This window comes from Rhagoletis pomonella, unplaced genomic scaffold (assembly GCF_013731165.1).
Source record: "Rhagoletis pomonella isolate Grant_MI unplaced genomic scaffold, Rhpom_1.0 Rhpom_scaffold_00009, whole genome shotgun sequence".
Taxonomy (NCBI): domain Eukaryota; kingdom Metazoa; phylum Arthropoda; class Insecta; order Diptera; family Tephritidae; genus Rhagoletis; species Rhagoletis pomonella.
The window spans coordinates 17498148-17523496 of record NW_023458563.1 but is presented as its reverse complement, the minus strand read 5'-3'; the positions used below and the strand labels follow the sequence as shown (position 1 = coordinate 17523496).

General features: G+C 33.3%; 2 protein-coding genes across 2 annotated transcripts in view; one reads left to right on the top strand and one right to left on the bottom strand.

Moving 5' to 3' along the window:
- LOC118745425 (fibulin-2) overlaps positions 1-25349 on the bottom strand; it is a 108321-nt gene that overhangs the window by 67815 nt on the left and 15157 nt on the right. The window contains exons 2-3 of the mRNA XM_036478879.1: positions 1207-1291; positions 949-1115 (exon numbers count right to left, since the gene is read on the bottom strand). Coding sequence (XP_036334772.1) covers positions 949-1115; positions 1207-1217 — 178 coding nt within the window. The 5' untranslated portion in view covers positions 1218-1291. The remainder of the gene's footprint in view (positions 1-948; positions 1116-1206; positions 1292-25349) is intronic.
- Positions 23011-23804, top strand: LOC118745607. The gene is made up of 2 exons (XM_036479120.1): positions 23011-23616; positions 23693-23804. Exons 1-2 carry the CDS (start codon positions 23025-23027, stop codon positions 23785-23787), a joined length of 687 nt encoding a protein of 228 aa, XP_036335013.1. The 5' UTR covers positions 23011-23024; the 3' UTR covers positions 23788-23804.

Genomic DNA, 25349 nt, shown 5'->3' with positions numbered 1-25349 from the left:
TTCTCCGAAGAAGCTGCCGAATCATGCAATAAGCTAGTGGTGCAATTTCGACGATTCAATAGAAACAATTATTGTATTTTCAACAACACTGACCTTTTGCACAGACTACTTCTTAATTCTCATCCTTACATATCTAGCCTTCGAAATTTACCGCGAAAATCCAAGTCTGAGCTATCAAAAGAGGCATTAGATTTATTATGCACTTAAAACTATGTTACTTTTGTATGCATTGTTTGTATGATCTAGTAGTAATTTGATTTTACATAAATAAAAAAAATTTAAAAATCACATTTCTATGCACTTTTTCATCAAAGGGTTTTTTTTTTTAAACAACAAGACAAAAAACTGCGGATTCATCGCTCACAAAACCTGTATACCCGCCTTCTTTCGAGAGCGGTACCACTGTGCACTGGTCGCAATCTGCTTATAGTGCCGTACTACGAGAGATGCTTGACGTCTTTGACACAACTAACTAAATCACTTAGACATAACAGCTTGGTTGTTCCTAAATGCAATTCCCTTACCTCGTGCCGACTGTTTTTCGTTAGCGCTGTAAGACTGTAAAAACTCAATTCCGAGAATTGTCAAAACTGGACTCAATGGGAGCAGTTTTAAAGGCGTAATTCTTCAATACTTTAGTTGAATCGATATGTCGTCTGCTTTTTGGCTATAAATAATCCTGGTGGGAACCCATTTCTATATGCTTTTCTTTTCTATTCGTATTAAGTTTCATAAAATGCTTATAACTTCTATACTATTTATAATACGATTTTAAATGTTAGCTGATGTACCTATAAAAGACCGTAGTGTTTTAATTGCAAGTACAATCATTTCTAAAAATAAATTGAAATACATAACATCTTACACACTTTCTTTTTCTTAAAAATTTAAAACCAAATAAACTCTCACCATAAATGTGATAATGTGCTTGCATATAATTCCACTTACCGTTAGATGTTGTAGTATGAAGTAGAGCCAAAAGAAATATGAGTAAAATTTTGTAGTACCATTGTAGATGATTTGCGGTGCGTCCCGTTATGCAATGGTATCTGCTATACTTTTCGACTGATGTAAAAACTGGTAGCATTGTTTCACGCATGGAATATTTTTTGTTACTAAAATGTAATTATTAACTTTTCTATCACAATATTCGTTGACATCAAATACACATCTTCGACCCTGCTTTCCCGAAATGTTGTAATTTACTTTTTGTACATTACCAGTATTTTCGCGCCAAAATTACTCTTGAAACTCTACGAAATCCAGTTACAAAATGTTTACTATTTCTTGGCTGCGAGACGATATTAATAAAAGAAATATGCGCAATGCACTCGGGTTTCACTTGTGACGCAATACGGAAACAGCAGTAAAGCTTTACTTGGCAATATTTGTATCCACTTTTACTTCAATTCAAATTTCATTAACCAAAACACAATTTTGAATTTTTAAGGCTTGTCACCGCTGAGCAAGTGCAATGATTAAATCCCACTCAAAAGAGAAGCAAAATATGCCAACATACGCTTATAAGCTTATATGACGATATACAGTCCCGTTCACATGATTAGATGCACTTGAAAAAAAAATCTTCAAATAATCAGGCGCAATAGAAAAACAATAAGAACACAGAATTAAACATAAATTCATACTAAATCAACATTTATCCTAACCACTTCAAACCACCTGTGCATAAGGGACCTTTCTTAGTTTCCTGAGTATATATTCATAACCTGCCTTATCCTGACTTTCGCCTGAAAAAAATTCAACCGAAAATTTGTCATCCGCCCATAGTAAAACCATGGAAACCAAAAGTGAAAAGTGAGCCGGTTCGGAAAATATTAAACTCATGATAAGTCCTATTTATTCAGAACATTGGTTGGTTGGTAGAAGCGTCGCCTGAGTACATTGCCCGGAACCAATTAGTGCTGAAAGAAGAATTTTGATACGCTTTCTCTGGGATCCTTGATTTTATCTGCTTTCATGACACGTTAGGCTCTTCAAACCATTGGGATTTTCCGATGAATCTATTTAGGTTAGTAATGGTAAATTTGGAAATCTCCCCGTGATTTTGGGTGGAAAAACTGCCGAGTGAGGCTATAGCTACGGCACCGAGGATTGTACGTTATCGTGGCTATTAATTTGACTATATCTTTCCTCAGAACATTAGAATTTATTGTTTTAATTGTGAATTTTTTTATTGGCTAAAAAATGGTTTCAGTTTACTAGAAAGATTAAATGTAGACTTTTATACCAGAAGGACCCTGAATCTTAAAAAATTATAAGGGGAATATATAGAGTGTATTGGTTTCACGTCTCGTGAAAACTTTTATAGCAAGTGAAAATGTGAAATTACTGGAATGGCCATCGTTTTCTCCAGATCTTAGCATAATAGAAAATGTGTGCGGATGGCCAACATGAAAAAGGTATGATGAAGACAAGCAATTCAATAATAAACAATCATTAATCAATGCCATAAAAAGTGCCTGGGTGGAAATACAATTGGAACACCTAAAATCACTATATGACTCTATAAGAGACCATATTTTTGCTGTTATTTCTAATAAAGGAGGAAATCCAAAATATTAAATTGCGTGTTGAAATTACTTTATTGAAATAAACCCAAAAATAAACTTACTTTGTTGAATAAAAATTGTTTTCTTTAGCTTTTGGTGTTGCGTCTAATCTAATGAAACCCAAACATGTAAGAACTTTTTGGCAAGCCTTGAAGTATAGTTAAAAAATACCATTACGATTATTTGGTTTTAAATGTTTTATGTCTCAGTTGCTTTAGTTTGAATACTTATTCCATTCAGTAATATATGTAAGTGCTTTACTGAAATTTGCAATAATTCATAAAGCTTCAAATTTGTATTGCGTATGGCGGTGCGTCTAACCATGTGACCGGAACTGTATGCACACATATATGTACATGTATGCATACATACACAGTAGGCGAAAAGGCGTCTGATTAAAATTTTTCAGCAGACAGTAATCGGTAATTTTTGTAATTTATATTTTAGCCATTTATAAATACGCAAATTTTGGATTTAAGGTACTTTGGACCTGAGAGATCCCGAAAACCCCGAATGGACCCGGATAAATAAAAATAAATAAAAAATCCAAATATCCGGTAATTTTCTGCCCCATAAAATATCAGACAAGTTTCGATTTTCTACCAGCCCTAAAATAAAAAAATAGTCATCTCTCACTGAAGAATTAACGGCCAAGTTTGTTTAAATCATGACGAAATCAAAAATCACTTTAATTTTCCGTATATATTTATATTGTTTTATTTTTTGTTGTGTGCATATACACATTCAATGTGTAAATCCCAATGCGGTACAAGTAATATCATAAAAAAATAATGTGTCAAAAAATTTAATAAATTTTGTATCAGTTATTGCACTGATAAACTGGTTTCTGTAGTCGGTCCCCACTCGTGTCACACTGTTTCATATGTGATATCCAAAAACTAACACCAAAGAACTTTTTTGTCACACGTTATCAGTGTGAAATTTATTGTCACATTTTTTTTTATTTTCGTACACCAATAACCTTCGTCGCTCTTGATAAAGCAAATATCACATAAAAAATAAATCATTACAGGTCTATATTTGCCTTGGTATACATATGTATGGCATATTCATAGTTTTATTTACTGCATGCAAACGTTAAGAAACTCTAAATTCAAATTAATTTAACTACGTTTTATTTTATTAAATTAGTACGTCCATAATTTTTTTAAGTTTAACTTAATTTAATTTTATTTCATATATGTAATTTATTTCCTTTTTGGTTGTTGTTGTTTCCGACAGGGTGGGTGTATGATGTATTTTGGAACGAATTTCCGTCATCCCTTTCAAATTTGGTTTGGTGACAAACCGGTTTCGGCGTTGTGCCATCTTCAGTGTCATTTTTCATTTAATTTATTTCTTTATCCTATGGACTGTACGAATGAAAAACTAAGCCATCGCCTTTTCTTACAAATTCAGACCGTTTACTTAAATTTATTTGAATAAATGGAGTAAAAAGTCCGAAATATTCAAAAAAAATTGCTTAATTTTTATTCATACGGCTGTGAGTCTTCACAAAACAGCAACACTTACTGCAAAGCTGCCTTATACCGGGGACAGACATCTGGTATTTCTTCGTAGAATTTTTCCAAAATACCATATGTCTGTCACCAAATATTATAATATTCTTCAAAATACCACGTGAGCAACCTAGTATTTTTTGCAGAAAGAATACAACTTTCCGAAGGTTGTAATTTTGTGGTATTCTCATTGTGAATGAGTATTTTATTTATGAAAAAATCATTGACATTTTTGCGCGATTAAATCCAAAAGTTTATACCGCAAGTGTTGATGCAATATATAGCAATTTTTGCATTATTTTGTACATTTTTATGTTTATGAGTTGTTCTTCAAAAACATAAGAATTGACTCAGAAATACTAAGTTAATTTCTGTGACCATGGTAGTATTTTGTTAACCAATATAAATTTACCAGAATACAAATACCAGATGTCTGTCCCCGGTATTAATTCTTAAAATGTACTTAAAATGTACTTTAAGCGGACTTTCCGGAAATCATCTAAAAGTGTTTTAAAAATGTTGAAAGGTTAAAAAAAATTGTTTGTGAATGTTTATATTAACAATGGGAAACAAAGTTTGAAATTTCCTGTTTGGACTGTTAACTTACCTTGCATTAGATTAGTGGTTAGTTTAGGATGACTGTCGTTTAGAAAGTCATACTTATAGCATAGAGAGACGACCGCGTTGATTAACTTGTTAATTGGGAACTATCTCGGGAATTAAGTGCAGTTGATCAGTATTAAATCCTAGACCCAATTCCCAAAATTAATGCGAATCAAGGGCAATTTGGATAACTACACTGACCAAAACGGGTCAGCTGACGTCTATTGTGAATGAAAAACAAGCGAAGCCATCAAGTAAGAAAAGAAGAGAGCTCAACTAACTATATGAATCGATTTCGTTTTGTTGGTGCGAAAAAATAACTAATCGAAATAATTTCGTTACGTTTCAGATCCAAATTAACGAAACAAAACTCAATCGTTAACGTTGAAACGAAATAAATCAACGAAAAGTTGTTACTAGGTGCGTTCGTTTAAAAGCTCCAGTAAAAAACATCCAACAGCAAAACTCCGCCGAAATGTCACCAGTTCTCTCACAAGAGAAAAATATTCAAAACAGTACGCGAACAGGAAATTTGCAGAAACTTACAAGTTAGACGAACAGGTAATATAATTGTTGTTTACATTCAAAAGTGTAAAATATAAAACGTACGAAAACTCATCACAAAGTGTTATCCTGACACAGTTTATTAATTAAACAAATAACTACTTACTTCTTACAAGTTAAATTACTCGCATTTTGTCATTTTTAACTTCCAAACCATCAAATTGTGATTTGCGTACATTCCAACCAGCTGTTTTTGATCAGCTGTTTTCCTGTTGGCAAATTGCTGTTGGCAGAAACCAGCAGCTTCCCCTCAAAATGAAATGTCACTTTGCTCTCTCAATTTCCCCTACTTTACAAGTTTTTTGCGTACGCGATAGTGTTGCCAACTCGTGGGATTTCGCCCATAATTTGGGATTTTCGCACCATAAAAGGGCGCGTGGTATTTTGCGTCTCATTATGGGATTTTTAGCTAAATACAATCTTATGGTTCTATTATTTTTTTTTATTTGTTGTTAATTCCAACGTGACAGGTGGGACATTTAAACTTGTTTTACCTCAAACTTTAATTAATTTCCTTTTAACCCTCGATTCGGCATTTCAAACTATTAACATCTGAGTTCAAATATCAGTTTAACACGAAACCAATAAAGTAGAAAACTTAGTTATATGATTTACACAGAAAATTTTCATTTTCCCCAAGAGTGACGGCTGAGACAATCACGACACCCGCCTCTCTGAGTGGATGGATTCGTTTTCCATTTTAGACAAACTTTATATCAAAATATTTCTTGCATAGCGGCTTTCTCGAATGTAGTTAGTATATAATGATAAGGTCCATTTTATGCTTTTGTGGCATTATTATATTTGAAAAAAAAAAAACGCTTGTGACGGCAGTATTTTGTGACTGGTGGATTGAGTCACTATTGAAGACACATAGGAGTTTTGCACTTTTTCCCATAAAAGCATGGATTTCATATTAAAGCCGTTTGAAACTTGCACTTCATTACACTAAATTTGTTGGGGCTATAAAACTGCATACCCAAAAATGTTTTAAAGATTTACACCCAAATTCATAAAAAATAAAGAACATTTTAACTGCTTTATAAAGCGAAAATTTGTATGAAAATGTCACTCTGCAAAGCTCTTTAAACCTATTTTATATTTTATGAATAAGGCCATTCGATTAAAAAATACTGAATTTTTTACGAAAATTTGTTGAGTTTTCCTAAATTTTATATAAAGTGTGAATCTGTGATATGATTTCGGTTAAACCTCGGACGGTATTTTTATAGAAAAATACCAAAAAAAGTTATCTCGATAAACCTTACGAATATTTAAAAAAAATCAACACGTGGTCATTTGTTTGAGTCACTGTATCTTCTCTTTATATATATTGTTCTTAAAAACTCTTAATATTTAATATTCATAAATGGGATTTTCGAATTTTAAAATGTGATAAACAGGGCGTTTTTCGAAGGAGAATGGGATGTTCGTACCCTTGAGCTGGCAACACTGGTACGCGAACGCAAAAAACCTGAAAGGTTTGGTTAACTTTGAACAATTAACAGGTACACGAACACAATTATTGTATGCCATTGGCAGCTCACTGTTACCACCTAGCGCCTAAATACATGCTACAGCTTCAGTGTTAACGATTGAATTTCTTTTCGTTTAAAACAAAAATAGAATTATTTTGATAAATACCTTAACGATAAAAAACTGAATCGTTTCAACAGAAAACTCATCACAAAGTGGTTCAACAGAAACGATTGCTTTTTTGGTAAATGCTAAACTTGACGTTACAATGTATCCTTGAAGAAAACAAAGCAAGTAGGTAGGTCACAGCTGCGCACTACAACTCAGAAGGAGACTTCTTACTTTCGACTCTCGACTTTTCTAAAATTTATTTGCGGTAGCGTTCAGTGTTGCCAGTTTAGCCGTTTTCCGGCTAGATTTAGCCGGTTGCGATAGCAAACAGCCGGAGAAATTCCGGTTTAGCCGGAAGCCGATTTGTTAGCCGTTTTGTAAAAAAAAATTAGCCGTTTTTAGCCGATTTTGCTATTTACTTTGTTTTCTTAACCCTACAATGGTTAAGTGGTCTACGATCGTAGACCTTTCTTTTAAAATAGTACTATCTTTTAATTTTCTTTCTTAAGATAGTTGCGCTTTTCAGTAGCTGTTGCTAATATGTCTGCTCACATAATCAGTGTATTAGGTGCGCTTAGGGGGAGCGATTGGAAATTGTATTACGGCTGAAACATAACTGGTCTACATATGTAGACCCCGTGACCCATGGCGTTTTAGCTTTTGCTTCAACATTATATTTTAAATTCATTATTTTGATAGGTAAAGTAAGTAATATTTACTAACTTTTCATACTCATGAAGTTAAAACAATACTGTTAGACAAAACTATGTCAGAACTAAAAAAATAGATAAGTGGAGACGCCCAAGAATTTTACACTGTTTTTGAGACGGTTGGACGAACTGCCAATCGGAAAAGAGCGCTGCTATGTTTTCTCCACCCACAGCAAATTATGTCGGACGTTTTCATATCTGCCCTCGAAGTAAGAATAAATATTCCAGAAGGGCATGTGTGAGTTGTGGGAGACTTACTGGCAAAACGCGCCTGAGGAATGCCTGCACATTTGGTGTAAGTGAGTAAAATTTTCCTAATTTCAGTGGCCTCTAATTAATTTATTTTTAAATTTAATTTTGCTTTTGGGCTTTTAGGTGAAATGTTTTAATGCTTTGTTACGATGAAAAACAGATTGTTCATTGTTTTCAATATATAAATATATTTCTTCAATTAATTGTATGTATGTTCTCAAAAACACTATAAACTGGATGCAGTTTGTTTCTTTTGGTTCTTTTTTTAAATTAAAAATATTTTGTCTTAAAATCTATTCCATGCGATTTAGAAACGTTCCGAAAATGTATTTTTGCTATATTATCATTTATATTCTCATAATTATTTGTCCTATTTCAAAATAAAAATGGTCTACGATCGTGACCATTGGTGTAACTATATACCACGTTACCATCGAAGGGTTATAATTCAAATATATGTATGTGTTTCCATTTTTGACTAAGCGATCCAAAATCTGTTAGAAATGGTTACTAGCCTTATCGCTGAGACAGGGTTATATAAAATTGGGCCGATTTCGCTTATTTTTATTTTAAACGAATATATTTTTTTCCAAAGAAGGCCGTAACGGGGATTTTCTTCATAAAATGTTTGTTATGAAAGACTTAAATTTAAGTGTGAGGTTTTATTCGCAAACTTAGAAAATAACAAATTGTTTCACTGTTTGCTTAACACGCGTTTATGTTTGGATATAGTGAAAATTATCACTCAAAATATCAGTTAGTAATGCCGAATTTCTACTAGGCATTGAAATGACAAAAAATTTCTGCCATTTAAAAGAAGCCATGTGGAAATGATCTTAATGATTATTTTTTTAATGTAATGACACGATTATTTTTAATGACCGACTTTGTCATTTGTCATTTTTGCCATTTAATGCCTAGTGGAAATCCAGCATAAGAAAAAATGCTCCCAAATTTTCTCTCAGGTAGAGAAACTTGCAAAATTCAGCACGATCGCAAATATGCAATAACTTGCAAGTTTCCCTGCCAGCTAGTGTCCACGGTTGCATTTCAACCATAAGAAATTTATATAGAATTTTACAATTCTTTAAGAGGGACAAAAAACAGGATATACATGCATATTTCTTACTAGCCCGACTTTCTTCACCATACGTTTCAATTACTTTTCCGTACTAACTGTCGCGTTTCCTATATCGACTCTGGACGAGATTGCATTCCGAGTACGTTTCAAATCATTGGAATTAACAAAAGTAATTAAATTTTTTTCATTTTAAAATCGCTGTAAATTTTTAAATTTGACGAACCTGTTTATTCAAATTATCGTCGACAAAAAATTCAACCATGTGCCACAATCATATGTTTTTCCTAATTGCAAATTCTTGCTGGCAAAATGTTTTCCAGCTTGAACTTGCAACTTCTCTCCAAGAACTAGTCTTTTTACTTATGATTTATTTAAATAAAGCATGTGAAATTTAGTTGAAACAGTTTAGCCGTTTTTTTTTGCCAATTTAGCCGGTTGGCCAAAAAGTTCTGGCAACACTGATAGTAGTATTTGAGTTATGAATTTTTTTTACACCGAAGTTGAGTAAAATGAGTACATTACAAACTTATATAGCTCATTAAATTTTAGTATAATAAAGTGCAAGTTTTAACAGACTGCAAACCGGCGTTATTTTTATATTTTTTCTATGAAAACGGTTTTGCTAATTTTCTTCCATAAGAAAAAAGTGCAAAAGCCGTCAGCATAAAAAATAAAAATCAACGAAATTTTGCTGTAGCTTAAAACTTACTAAAATTTAATGAGCTACAAAACTGCATACTCATAAAAATTCTAAAAAAAATAAAAAAATTGTAAATTCGTACTGTACTCATTTTACTCAACTTCTGTGTAAAAAAAAAATCATAATTCAAATTATTGTAGAGTGCACCCCACAATTTTGTACTTAAATATTGCGCAATACTCAGAGCTACCATTGTGTATGTGTGATTCTTTCAAATTTTTTCCTTGCCCCGTTCTCGAGATATTTCGAAAACTATTAAATCCATTTGTTTTTTTTTCTGTGCTGTAAAGTTTATAAAAATGTATTAGTCAAGCTCAAATTTCATACTTATTTATTATTTATGTTTATGCATCAACCGTAACAATTTGAAACATATCAACCCCGTCCGTTTGGGTATGGAACGTCCCATATGTAATACTCCTATATTGGCAGTAAGCGCTAGTACCGTCCGCAAACATTACAGTACAGATATATCAATAAACACGTACGAAAGAAAAGGAACACATATATAAATAAACATGTACACAACACACGCACAAAAACGGTACTCACGTACACAATACTTTCACAAAAACGGTACTAGACTATCTCGCTTTAATTTCGGAATGCTTACACATTGAGAAGTTAGCTTACTGCCAATATAGAAGTACTAGCTCATACCCGCGGGTTTCACCCCGCGCTTTTATGCAAATATGAAAAGTAATTTAATGATGTTAGATTTTATTTCTGTGCCCATTTCGTTATAGCTCGTTATTTTTTAAGCGAGTTAAGGTAATTAGGCCGTTTAAAACTATGAAATTATAAAATCTCGTCTGCGTGCTAGGCATACGAAAGATATCAATCCCTCTAAGTTTACCATAAAATGGTTCCAGGTATACGACGCGTGAACGTGTAACCTTCTTGGAGGTGCCACGGTGGGTTCTAATATTTCCAACGCAAATTTAGTAACCTGGCCTTGATAAAATACCACTTCTCATTACTGTAGCAAATACCTCAAGAGAGATTTAGATTATAAGGGCGAACCAGGCTCTCCCTTTTCCATTTAATGAAATTTATTCTGTCAGTACGGCACTTATAAAATAAATCTCCATAACAAATTTAAAATACTTCGAGAGATTTTCTATCCTTCCAGAGATATGTATTAAGAAGTTTTTGTTATGTATGGGAGGCGACATGCCTTCTTTTTTAATAACTCACATGAGCAGTTGATACATTTTGTATACACAACTCCATACCAAGTTCCAGTATTCTTCCACAAACACTTCCAGGGATATGTGGCAAGAAAAAGTAAATTTGTACTGGAAGTGCCACGCCCCTTTTTCTTATAACCCTAATCTTCTTCCTTGAATTTAGAATTGATTTTGCATACCCTAGTACCAAGTCCCAATACTCCACCATGAACACCTCTAGAGATAAGCAGTATAAAACAGTAAATTTGTACGGGAGGAACCATGTCCTATTTTCGAATAACGCAAATTAATTTTGTATACACATCTCGGTGCCAAGTTCCAGTCCTCTGCAATAAACACCTCCATAGTTATGCAGCATAGAAAAATCAATTTTCATGGCAGTTGCCACACCAACTTTTCCAATAACTCTCATTTTTCTCCATGAGTATGGTATTAGTTTCACATACATACATACATACATACATATGTATTTCCATACCAAGCTTGAGTGCTTTACCCCAAACATTTGAAGAGATATGCAATATGAAACTTTCAGTCAGTATGGGAGGTGCTACGCCAATTTTCCAAAAACCTCCATTTTTCTCCGTGAATATGAACATGATTTCACACAGTGTTGGCAAACTGTTAATCTGATTAACGATTAAAAATTAACGATTAAAATGTTAATCGCACTTGACGATTAAAATTAATTAGTCGTAATCAACTTTACGATTAATGATAACATTTTTTTAATCTTAATCGCTGGCTGCGATTACGTTTAATTAATTTAAAACATTAATCGTTAATCCAATTAAAAACAAAATCTGATTAATTTCTATAGTTTGTCCGAGTTTGAAACCAAACACCAGTTATAGTAATTATTTTGTGTTTTACGCTTACAAAAGCACATAATATAAAAAAATTAAAATTAATACATAAGCTGGGAACTTATACAAACCTAGTTTGTAAAACGTTTGTTGGTATATATGTATCTTAATGAAAATGCACACCAAATTGCTTAGATTGATGAGGAAACCCGACTTAGGCATACCGGATTAACTTGCTTTGTGTGCACAGGGAAATTCCAGCTTAACTTAATTAATCACCAAACCTAATTGATCAAATTAAGAGTTAATGATTAAAAATTAATTTTTTAATCGCGGTTACGATTAACTGTTTAGTCAGATTAAAATTAATCATGATTAACTGTAATCAGCTTGAATTTAATCGAACTCACTAACTGATTAAAACATCAATCGATTAATACCAACATTGGATTTCACATACATTCACTATACCACAGTTATCTCCCACAAATGATTCCAGAGATATGTATGTAATATGAAAATTCCAATTTGTATGGGAGGGGCCTTGAGTTATCGGACTTACTTTCAGTCTAAATTTCGTTCTGATCGGAAAACCGGTTAAGGAAGTAGCCTATTTTTCAATCCAGGTCATAAATCATCTTTGAGCAAAATTTCATTTTCGAACAGGTGGAAATTCCTAAAAAAGGAGCCTATTTTCCAGTCTAGGTCATAAGCTAGCTGTGTGCTAACTTTCATGCAAATCAGTTCAGTAATTTACGCGTATTAATTTAATTAATCTTTCCTAATACGTGATAACTCTTAAAATAGTAGCCTATTTTCCAACATAGGTCATAAGCTATCCGCTTGCAAAATTTCATGCAAATCCGTTCGGACTTTTCCGCGTATTAATTTAATTAAACATTTTTAGCAGGTGGTAACTCTTAAAAAAAAGTAGCCTATTTTTCAACCTAGCTCATAAGCTATCTGTGTGAAAACTTCCATACAAATCAGTTCATTCATTTCCGCGTATTAATTAAATTAAACTTTTCTAACAGGTGGCAACTCTTAAAAAAAGTAGCCTACTTTCTAACCTAGGTCATAAGCTATCTGTGTGCAAAGTTTCATGCAAATCCGTTTAGTCGTTCCCGCGTATTAATTTAATTAAACTTCTTTAACAGGTGGCAACTCTTCCAAAAAATTAGCCTATTTCCCACTGTAGGTCATAAGCTATCTGCTTGCAAAATTTCATGCAAATCCATTCAGTCGTTTCCGCGTATTAATTTAATTAAACTTTTTTAACAGGTGGCAACTCTTAAGAAAAGTAGCCTATTAACCAATCTGGCCAAAAGCTCTCTGCGTACAAAATTTCATGCAAATCCGTTCAGTCGATTCCGCGTGATATTTCCCAAACATCCAAACATACAAACTTTCACAGTTATAATATTAGTAAGATAGTAAGATTACATACATGGTCACAAGTCTTTAAATTTTTTGAAATAAACCAAGTAATACGTCATTGGACCAGTGTTGCCGGGTTGACGATTTGGTCGTCATTTTGAAGATTTCTTACTGGCATGACGATTTGACGATTTTTGTGACGCAATGACGATTTTTCTTTATGTGCAAATTTGGCTGGTTCCCAACTTTGAAGATAGTTACACAGACAACTAAAGATTGCAGTGTAAACACCTATTGAGAGTTTACCATTTCTGCTAATACATAATTGTCGTATCGAAACTATATCATGTGGCAGCACTAAGTTATCGATAAGTAGTTTTGTTCTTTGTTTCATCACTATTTGTGCAGTTTTTGGCGATCAAATTCGTAATTTTGGCGTTGTACCTTGTGTACTGGTACATATTTTATTGAGCGAAGGGAATTATGAATAAGTTCTTTTGCAAAACATGTAAGTACGAACAGTTTTGAATGCACATATTTAAGTTGCAGTTGGAAAAAAAATGAAGATGAAAATGTGATTTTATTGCAATGAACAATATTTTTGTTAAAAGTAATGCGAATTTCAAAAATTCGTAAAAAAAAACTTCTTATTTTTTACGTATAGCAATCAGAATCTAGAATAAAATGATAAAAAAAACTAAAGGAGCTTCATGGTAATATTTATTAAAATTTTTTATATGTTGACGATTTTTACATGCAAATTACGATTTTTGAGAGCCAAACTGACGATTTCTCACTTCAATGACCTGGCAGCACTGCATTGGACTAAATTTTTGTATGCGCCGTTTTGTGAAAACGTTACTTGCGTTAAAATCGCAAGCGGGTTGATGGCAACCTTATTTAATATGCTTTGTATTTAGCGAAAACGCAAAATAAAATATTAGTTTGTAACGTAAAAAAATATTATTATTATTATTTAGAAATTTTCAGGGCTTCAGATTCATTTAAAACAAATTATCAAAAATGGGGCAAAACAAGATTTTCTTGTAAAAACAAAAATCATGCGCGCTTTTATAAAAAACTGTTCTCAATTGCTTACAGTGTTCGGACCAGGGTTGTTGCGAATATTCGCATTCGCAACCGCAGAGCTGCCGCATTAATTTTAACATTCGCAATAATCGATGCAGAGCTTTTGCGAATGCGAATGTTGTGCAAGTGCACCGATAAAACGTATACAGTGAAACCCGCTTAAGTACCCCCCCTCTTAAGTGCCTAACCCGCTTAAGTAACCAACATTTTTGGACACCATGAATTTTTTAATGTATTCTGAAGAAAATCCCTCTCTTAAGTACCTCCCCGCTTATGTACCCAACCCGCCTTAGTACCTCAATTTTTCATGCCCCATTTACAATTATACTTATAATTTTCCCCTTTTAAGTGCTCTTTTAAAATTCCTTAAAATATTTATGTATTTTGAAATTCATTCAGTAGCAGTGCCACACACCTTCAGTAAAAAAATTCTAAAACATCAACGGTAACTTTTAGCCACTTGAAACTTGCACATTATTACACTATAATTGAATGGGCTAAAAAACTGTATACTCAAAAAACACTTATGAGAAAAAAGTTTGAAATTGTGATGATTTTTTTAAGTGTTCTACAAAATCTTAAGCTTAGGTTTATAAGGTATTTGTTAGGGAATGAACTGCATTTTAATTGATTGAAAAATCTAAAACATTAATAAATAAACATAAGTGGCAAACAATATTATTGTGAATTTGGTACAAAATTTAATTAACAATAACCATTTAATTCTTGTAAAAAGTTTTTCTTTACATGTTTATGTATTTACATAATGCTACGATTTTAGTTTTAAACTATTTATTCTTCATTAAATGTTGTTATTCAAGTATTTATGTAAGTTAACAAGATGTAACTACATCAGTAATTATGTCTGCTTAAGTACCCGCATCGAGGTACTTAAGAGGGTTCTTTTAAGTACCCAAATCGCCTAAATACCTTAAAAAGCTGACATTTTTCGTGAGGTACTTAAGCGGGTTTTACTGTATATGGCAAACAAAACGACAAATTGTGGCCAATATTTTTTGTCTATGGTCGTGGGAGTATTTGTGTAACAAAACTGATCAAATGACATATTTATCAACTTTGATAAAAAATCTTTGAAAACAGAATTTTGTTCAAAATTTCCGTTCCTGGAAAATAATAATTTATTTTTCATATCCACCTATTTAGCTCGCTATAAGCACAAATTTTTCAAACAAGTCGCAGAAGAAAGTATTAAAAATGAATTACAAAAACTAAAATCGAAAAACGTTGATGACGTTACAGGTTCTGAAACAGCCAAAGGAATGAGAAAGAAGAATTCTTTTTAAAAAGCTTTAGAAAAACCTGACACATCTGGTTTGGCTTGTAAACGCCGTTTAAACAACGATCTCACCATTATGCTAGATTCTTAAGTGAAGATGAAAGTCGGCAGGATAAATCCGACATTTTCAGCCCCGATGTAATCCTCATTACTTTTTATTAAATATAATGTTCCCACTTTTTAAATTCAAGTACTAAAAAAATAAACATTATTAAAAATTCCTAACTTTTCCATTTTTTATTTGCCTAAATAACTTAATTTACTACCTTATTGTTTCTTAAAAATACTTAACATTCACATTTGCATCCGCATCCGCGGCTTTCAGCGCTACAAAGTAGGTACATTTCAGTACACTTTTGTTAGGCGCTAACATTTTACAATTCACTGGTAGTTTATTAAACATACTCGTACATTAATACAAAAATAAAAATCACATTTATTTTTACATATTTATGTAGGCATTAAAGAAATTTAGGAAAAAATCGGTAATCCCGGGTTAACGGCCTTTGACATTCATTGACCCTAGAAAGATAACGCTATTTCATACTACAGATAAGATAACCATAAGTCGTAACGACGTATATGATTTATTATGCTAATATCTATCTTGCATAAATTATGAATTTTATATGAATAACATTATTTTTTTGTCATATTTATATGTTAATCAAATAAAAATATTGAATCTAACTACAATATTTATTAGGAAAAACATTAGATGCGTGATAAATAATATAATGTATTTCCTATGAGTTCTCGATAATATTACCTACTGCTAACTATGTAATCAGCATCCTAATCAATTCAAAAATTTCATATTAAAACACATTCATTTCTCGATACTAGGTAATGCAAAATTGAATGCCCCACTTTTCTTAGGGCATCGCCCTGGGAAAACAAATGCATTTTCGAATGTGAAAAGGGTTGTTTTACTGATTATTTTTTCGATTACTATACATAAAATTTTCCCACTGGGTATAGACGCACATTCACTGCCTTATTAAATAATGCTAAATGTCCAAAACCTTAAAAAAATTAACCCCTTAAATACACTGAGCAGTGAACATTACCCCATTTAAATTTAATTAGTTAAAAAATTCTTACTCTTGTTTTCTGCACTAGCTTTGAACGTACAGGACTTTCCAATACTCAATTATCCTTGCTTTTACTGCAAAAATTAGCTCGCTCTGGTTAGTTTTAGCCAGGGACCGGAACGGTTATAACTTTTATTATAAAAATCACTCTTTAATCGTTATTAACTGAGTTTTATTTTTTTGCTCAAAACATATCGATTATTTTTTGAGTTTTATTTTTACTCAGAAAATAATCGTTATGTTTTGAGTTTCATTTTTTGCTCGGAAAATAATCACTCAAAAAACAACCATTATTTTCGGAGCAAAAAAATAAAATTTAAAACGTAACCTTATTTTCCGAGCAAAAAATAAAACTTAAAAGGCAACCATTATTTTCCGAGCAAAAAATAAAACTTAAAACGTAACGATTATTTTCCGAGCAAAAAATAAAACTCAAAACAAACGATTATTTTCTGAGTAAAAAATAACACTCAAAAAATAATGATTAAACTTGATTTTTACATGTAAAAATTAAAAAATGAAAATCAGTGCCGCTGAAGATATTCCGAGTAATAAGAAATATATTGGTTTACTCCTTATGCACGTAGCATTTCTCTTCCAGTGTGATTTTTTGAGTTGAAATTTCCAAAATAATCGTTATTTTCGGTCCCTGGATTTGGCAGAACTTTTGAGAATTATGACTTCCCACACATTTTTTGGCACAAAGTACAAGTTTTCGTCGAGGAACCATTAAAATGTGTCGCTAGCTTTAAGCACTGCAGCCTAAAACGCAAGACAGACGGGCATGCTTATGCAGATAATCTTACTAATATTATAAATGTGAAAGTTTGTATGTTTGGGAAATCATCACGCGGAAGCGACTGAACGGATTTGCATGCAATTTTGTGCGCAGATAGCTTATGGGCCATAATGGTTAATAGGCTATTTTTTTAAGAGTTGCCACCTGTTAAAAAAGCTTAATTTATTTAATATGCGGAAACGACTGAACGGATTTGCATGAAAATTTGCACACAGATAGCTTATGACACAGATTGGAAAATAGGTTACTTTTCTTAAGAGTTGCCACCTATTAAAAATTTTACTTTAAATTAATATGCGGAAACGACTGAACGGATTTGCACACGGATAGCTTATGACCTAGGTTGGAAAATATGCTAGTCTTTTTTAAGAGTTGCCACCTGTTAGAAATGTTTCATTTAATTAATACGCGGAAATGAGTGAACTGATTTGCATGGAAGTTTTCACACAGATAGCTTATGAGCTAGGTTGGAAAATAGCATACTTTATCTGCTATACTATACCTGCTAAAAAAGTTCAATTAAATTAATACGCGGAAACGGCTCAACGGATTTGCATGAAATTTTGCAAGCAGATAGCTTATGACCCACAGTGTAAAATAGGCTAATTTTTAGAAGAGTTGCCACCTGTTAAAAAAGTTTAATTTAATTAATAAGCGGAAAAGACTGAACAGATTTGCATGAAATTTGACACAGAGATAGCTTATGACCTACGTTGGAAAATAGGCTACTATTTTAGGAGTTGCCCCCTGTTAGAAAAGTTAATTTTAATTTTAATTAAAATGACTGAACTAATTTTCATGCAAGTTTGCACACAGATAGCTTATGACCTAGATTAGAAAATAGGCTACATTTTTAAGAATTGCCACCTGTTTGAAAATGAAATTTTTCCCACGGATGGTTTATGACTTGGTTTGAAAAATAGGCTACTTCCTTAACCGGTTTCCCGATCAGAACGAAATTTGGTACACTTACTATGGATTTCGCAAGGATGGTATTAGACTGAAAGTAATTTCGATAACTTAAGGCCCCTCCCATACAAATTGGAATTTTCATATTATATACATATCTCTGGAAATATATGAGGCAGAAAACTGGAACTTCGTACAGAGATATGTATGCGAAATCAATGTTGGCATTAATCGATTGATTTTTTAATCAATTAGTTAATTCGGCTAAATTCAATCTGATTACAGTTAATCATGATTAATTTTAATTTGATTAAACAGTTAATCGTAACCGTGATTAAAAAAATTAATTTTTAATCATTAGCTCTTAATTTGATCAAGTAGGTTTGGTGATTAATTAATTTATGCTGGAATTTACCTGTGCACACAAAGCAACTTAATCCGGTATGGCTAAGTCGGGTTTCCTCATCAATCTGAGCAATTTGGTGTGCATTTTCACTAAGATCTATACCAACAAACATTTTACAAACTAGGTTTGTAAAATTTCCCAGTTAATGTGTTACTAATAACAATAATTATAATTTTTTTATATTATGTACGTTTTAAAAGCGTAAAACACAAAATAATTACTATAACTGGTGTTTGGTTTCAAATTCGGAGAAACTAGACAGCTTAATCAGATTTTATTTTTAATTGGATTAACGATTAATGATTAAAATTAATTAATCGTAATCGCTGCCAGCTATTAACGATTAAAAAAATTGTATCATTAATCGTACAGTTGATTACGACTAATTAATGCTAATCGTCAAATGCGATTAACATTTTAATAGTTAATTTTTAATCGTTAATTAGATTAAAATTTTGCCAACACTGTGTGAAATCATATTCATACTCACGGAGAAAAATGGACGTTTTTGGAAAAGAGGCGTAGCACCTCCCATACTGACTGAAAGTTTTATATTGCATATCTCTTCAAATGTTTGGGGTAAAGTACTCAAACTTGGTATGGAAATGCATATGTATGTATGTATGTGAAACTAATACCATACTCATGGAGAAAAATGAGAGTTATTGGAAAAGGTGGTGTGGCAACTCCCATGCAAATTGATTTTTCTATGTTGCTTATCTCTGGAGGTATTTATTGCACAGGACTGGAACTTGGCACCGAGATGTGTATACAAAATGAATTCCATACTCATTTAGAAAAATTTGTGTTATTCGAAAAGGGGGCATGGTACCTCCCGTACAAATTTACTGTTTTATACTGCATATCTCTAGAGGTGTTCATGGTAGAGTACTGGGACTTGGTACTGGGGTATGTAAAATCAATTCTAAATTCATGGAAGAAGATTAGGGTTATAAGAAAAAGGGGCGTGACACTTCCTGTACAAATTGACTTTTTCATGCCACATATCCCCGGAAGGGTTTTGTGGAAGAATACTCGAGCTTGGTATGGAGTTGCGTATACAAAATGTATCAATTGGTCATGAAAAAAATGTGTGTGTTAAAAAGGGAGGCATGTCGCCTCCCATACATACTAAAAATTTCTTAATACATATCTCTGGAAGGATAGAAAATTTCTGGAAGTATTTTAAATTTGTTATGGAGATTTATTTTATAAGTGCCGTACTGACTGAAAAAAATTTCATTTAATGGAAAAGGGAGAGCCGGGTTCGGCCTTGTAATGTGAAGCTGTCATGATGCATACATACCTCTTGAGGCATTTGCTACAGTAATGAGGAGTGGTATTTTATCAAGGCCAGGTTACTAAATTTGAGGTGGAAATATTAGAACCCGCCGTGGCACCTCCAAGAAGGTTACACGTTCACGCGTCGTATCCCTGGAACCATTTTAAGGTAAACTTAGAGGGATTGATATCTTTCGTATGCCCAGCGCGCAGACGAGATTTTATAATTTCATAGTTTTAAACGGCCTAAGTACCTTAACTCGCTTAAAAAATAACGAGCTATATATAACAAAATTGGCACAGAAATAAAATATAACATCATTAAATTATTTTTCATAATTGTATAAAAACGTGGGGTGAAACCCGCGTGTATAAGCTAGTCTAGCACATTAATGCGCACAATAATTTTACCCTTACAGACGACAGTAATGCGGATAAACAAGCCGCAAGGTCGTGGATTCGAGACCCGCGGCCAGTAGAATTTTCATTTATTTCGTTTTTATTAATTTTTTTATAAGTTCTATATTTTTTAACGTTGCTTTCAGTTAGTTGTTGTTGACTTTTTAATAAAATTCAACTCTAAAAATTTTAATTAACTATTAGTATATTAACAATGTGATATAAATAAAGCAAATGAAAATAAAATAAAATTAAATTAAATATATAGATCAATTAAAATATAAAAAAATAAAATAAATAATAAAAACAAAAATTTTTTTCGCAATCGCTCCAACCGAGGATCGAACCTGGCAGCTACAGGCTTTTAGCACGCAATTCTCACCACTTGGCTACCGCGGACGCCAAACTCGCCTACTTTGTTTGTTTACTTGCACAAAAGACAACAGCTGGCCGTTTTTACCAGTATTGTCATCGAAAATTCGACGGATCCAAGTTTATTCCCAAAAAGTTCGTCCATTTGTTCGGCTGCTTATGTACATTTCAAAGAGGAAAATGCATGAGTTAAAGCAAATAAAGGCTGCCTATGCAAATAAGCGAGCCCGTTTGTCAACCGTATAAGGCCGAGGCCACGCAAAGAGTGGCTGAGCGGTGGGCGGTGGGCGGTGAGCAGCTGAGTGGCGCCATATAGAAATGCACATGGACCATGGATTTAAAATCAATTTTGAGTTTGCTAAATTGCCAAAAAAAGATTTCTTAGCACTTTGCTATACTGTTGTAAAGATGTGCTTAAATTTTGCATAAAATTGTGCTATATCATTTTCTTAAAACTTCCAGAAGAGGGCGCAACAGTGAAAATTTTAACATTTTCTTCGAAACCTATCTCCGAAATTTAGCAAACTCCAAATTGATTTTAGACCCATGGTTTCTTCGAAAATTTAGCTTAGGATGGGGCACCGAATTTGCGAATATGGAGACTGTGCATTTACACATTATTTCGGTTTTCAACCGATTTCGATTTCTGTTATATGCATTATTTCGGTTTTCAAACGAAAAGTTCTGCCCTCCTTTTCCGGCAACACAGAAAGGAGAATTCTACTATGCAAGCGCGGACGAAGGCCGCCTACGCAGAAAGAAGTTTGTTTTCATGTCAGTGTTGCCACAAAAAAATTACCAACTTCCTCAAAAACTAACGAAAAATCCTCAAAATCCGAACAAATTACTCAAAATTTTCTTATTACAGATATGAGTATTGTGACCTGTATACTACTTGTATTTACAGGTACTTAGTATAAAAATTAATTACATTCTCCAATTCAATTGGTTATTTGTTCTTGCGGCGCAAAAATGAATCACCGTTATTTTTTATGCCTTGGTTTGTATATAATATTGCTGCAACTATATCAGTGCTCAATCTGGTCCTCAAGTCAGTCCTACACATTTTTAAACTACTAAATATACGTTCTACTGAAGTATTAGAAAAGAGCAATATTAGTAATTTAGATATATTTTTCTTTAATTGGGAAACTTATATGAACCTGAAGAATCTTTTCATTTAAAAACTTTTCCTATAATTTTCTGGATCTAATGAGAAATCAATATGAATATCCTTATGATCGAACAATGCGTGTTCTCTCCATTCGTTACCGACATTTTGCAAGTTTAAAATAAGTTGAAAATATAACGATGGAATGAAAAAAATATCGATAACATTTTGAATATTTAGCAGCAAATGCAGATGTGCTTAAGAGCGAAAAGCACCACACAAGCGGCTTGACAAACCAAGCGAAATATCCCTTTCCTTAAAGCCATTTATGTTGTGTACAGGGGTGTTTGAAGGTTTGACAAGCCGCCATGTTGACGTTTGATCAAACCGCTTACGTTGTGTATGATAAAATCGCCTCATTCGCAACGTAATGAGGACGCGAGAGAGAAAGATTGAAGAAAACAAAACCCTTTTACATTGTGAACCGGAAGAAAACTAAAATTGTTCGCTTGAACAAGTCATGTTTGCATGGTGTATGACGAAATGGGAAAAGTAGGTTTGAAGAATGTTTGACAAGCCACTTGGGAGGTGTATTTCGCTCTTTATAAAACTTCGGAAAGCTTTTTGTTCAAAAATTTGCAGAGCGATTTAACATTTCTCTTGTGTAAAACATGGCCGCATTTGTTATCAGCGAATACTTATATGTGACCTGGTTTACGAAAAGGGAGCTTACGTGCGAAAACTAGTTTTATGTGAAAAAGCTGTTAAAAGTAAGCAACTCGTTTCGTCAGTTTCTCATTATCTCGTTAAATGTTCTCCGCGCCGGACGTCCAGTAAGTGTTGTTGTTGGTCCAGTAAATGTTGTTGTTGGTCCAGTAAGTGTTGTTGTTGGTCGGAATATTATTATAGTTCATCGTGTAAGTTGCTAGTGTGGAACATTTAAAAAAGTAACACTGAAGAAGTGACGTTTACTGTTTCTGTTGATTATCGTCTTCGCATTTCGCATGAAATGAAACATGAGTGTTGATGAGGAGTTCAGTGCCGTATACGGACAATATTTCCATGAAAAGGATGATGAAAACGATGATGAAAACTATGAAGAGAGCGATGATGATGAAGACGAAGTATGTGTATCTCAGGCAGAAGATGATACCGAACAAACTTTTGTTAAGATGGACCTGTATGTTGTTGATGTAAAGGAGGAGGAGCTGGTAACAAAATTTCTGTCAAAAGATTGTTGTAATAATGAATGCCATACACTGATACCACGGGAAATGATCGAGAGCACGCGGAACAATTGTTTAGAGATGTCGAAAAATGAACTTGATTTAGTGATACTAAGTCACATCGAAGCTGGAATTATGAGTAACGAAAAGCTAGAAAGTGTATACGCAAAGCTTGCTGGGCGGAAGAAATATGGACAGAGACAGGATACAGAAGTTATGAGGCATATAATTCAATTTACCTTCTACAGAGTACCTGTTTGTCGTTCGTTTTTCCTTTTTGTACATGCCTGTACGACGAAGCGTTACGAAAATTTAGTACGTCTTTTTCACGCACAGGGTGTAACAGTGCGCCAACACGGACTGGCAAATAAACCGAGTACACATCCAAAGTCATTTAAACCGGCTGACATCGAAAAAGCTGTTAAATTCATCGAGTCTATAGCCGATTTAATGGCTCTTCCACTGCCTGGACGACTCCCAAAATTTAAGGATTTTCGGATAATGAAACTGCCATCCAGCGAGACGAAGTCCTCAATTTATCGAAAATACATTTCTTCACTCAGTGATGACGAATTGAAGATGAGTAATTGCAGTTTTCGACGGATATGGTCCAAATACATACCCCATGTTACAGTTATGAAACCAGCGGATGATCTCTGCGATGTCTGCCGTGGTAAGTATCTCATTATTTTCTCATTTTACAGTTGTATCAAACGTTGAGATTAAATTCAGTATTTTTCTTTTAATAGGAAACACAATATCGATTGCGCAAGCCAAAGGTGTTACTGACATTGAACGCGCACAGAAGCTTAATCAATTTCTTGATCACCTCCACCGAGCCTGAAATCAACGAGAATATTATCAAAGTTGGTGTAGAAATACTCTTCTTTCTCTACATTTTTAGTACACTTCTAAGCAAGTTAGGATTTTCTGCTTTTCAACACGTGAAAAAGCATCTTATCTTCCATCCGAATCAACCAAAAAGTGAAAATTGATTTTTTGACACCTAAGCCCCCTTTCCGTAGACCAGGTCACATATCGAGAGAAAATTCCTCAAAAATTCCTCAAAATAAAAATCCTCAAAAAATACTCAAGCACACCCGAAATTCCTCACATTTTGAATAATTACTCTCAAAGAGGCAACACTGTTTCATGTATGCACTATTTCGGTGTTTGTCATATACATTATTTCGGGTTTGAGTCGAAACTGTGCATGTATGCATTACTTCGATTTTGTCATATGCATTATTTCGGTTTTGACGCGAAACTGTGCATGTATGCTTTACTTGGTTTTTCGTATATGCATTACTTCGGTTTTGAGTCGAAACTGTGCATGTGTGCATTACTTCGCTTTTCCCATATGAATTATTTCGGGTTTCAAACGAAAATGTGCATATGCATAATTTCGGTTTTTCTAATATGCACTGTTGCGGATTTCAGCCGATGCTGTTCATATATGCATTATTTCGGCTTTTTTCATATGCGTTATTTCGGGTTTTTTCATATGCATTATTTCGGTTTTCAACCGAAACTGTGCATACATATATGCATTGTTTCGGTTTTTTTTCGTATGCATTATTTCGGTTTTTTTCATATTCATTATTTCGTATGCACAGTTTCCATATGCACACTTTCAGGATGCCCTTTGGATTACACGTAGATTCCTCCTTGCATAGTAAAAAAAATGGCCCGCCCTAATACGTATCCATTGATTTTGTTTATTTCAATCCAAATCTCAAAAGTATGGTGCTAAAACGAAATAAAAAGGGTGAGAAATTACCTTTCCAATGATTTCTCATAAGTCTAAATTTGTAAAGTTTTGGCAGAGTTATTCAATTTTTTCTTAAACCAATCTTTGAAAAAAGTTCAAAACAGCATCAAAACTCTCATTATCTATTATGATTCCATTAAACATTTCTTTTTAGTGTTATCATGCAAACTTTCTAAGCTTAAACTGTTTTGTCATCTGAGGCGATTTTGTAAAAAAACCACTTAAAAAAAACTATTTTTATTCATAAAAAACTCAATAGGTTTCCCTTAATCCAAGGTAGGTTGGTATTGGAAATGGGCGAAATCGGACTGTAACCACGCCCACTTCCCATATAACGGTAATTTCCAGAAATACGAAAACTGCGATATTTTAGTAACTATTGAAGATAATTCACTCAAAATTGATATTTACCATAATTTTTAGACGAAAAATATGAATATTATACATTTTTGGAAAATGGGCGAAGCCACGCCAACTTATGGTTACATGTGTATATCTAAGGAACCGCTGCACCAATTTCTTCCAAACTTTGCACAGTTTTTGGCCTTCGCACAGCATACCAAACGGCCGAAAATTTTTAAAATCGGACAATAACCACGCCTACCTCCCATATAACGGTAATTTTCAGAAATACG

What these genes read in the sequence shown, in the direction of transcription:
- LOC118745607 (XM_036479120.1), top strand. Translation starts at nt 23,025, where the DNA reads ATGTCGAAAAATGAACTTGATTTAGTGATACTAAGTCACATCGAAGCT. An exon ending in TCTCTGCGATGTCTGCCGTG is followed by an intron (nt 23,617 to 23,692) that starts GTAAGTATCTCA and finishes TTCTTTTAATAG; the next exon opens with GAAACACAATATCGATTGCG.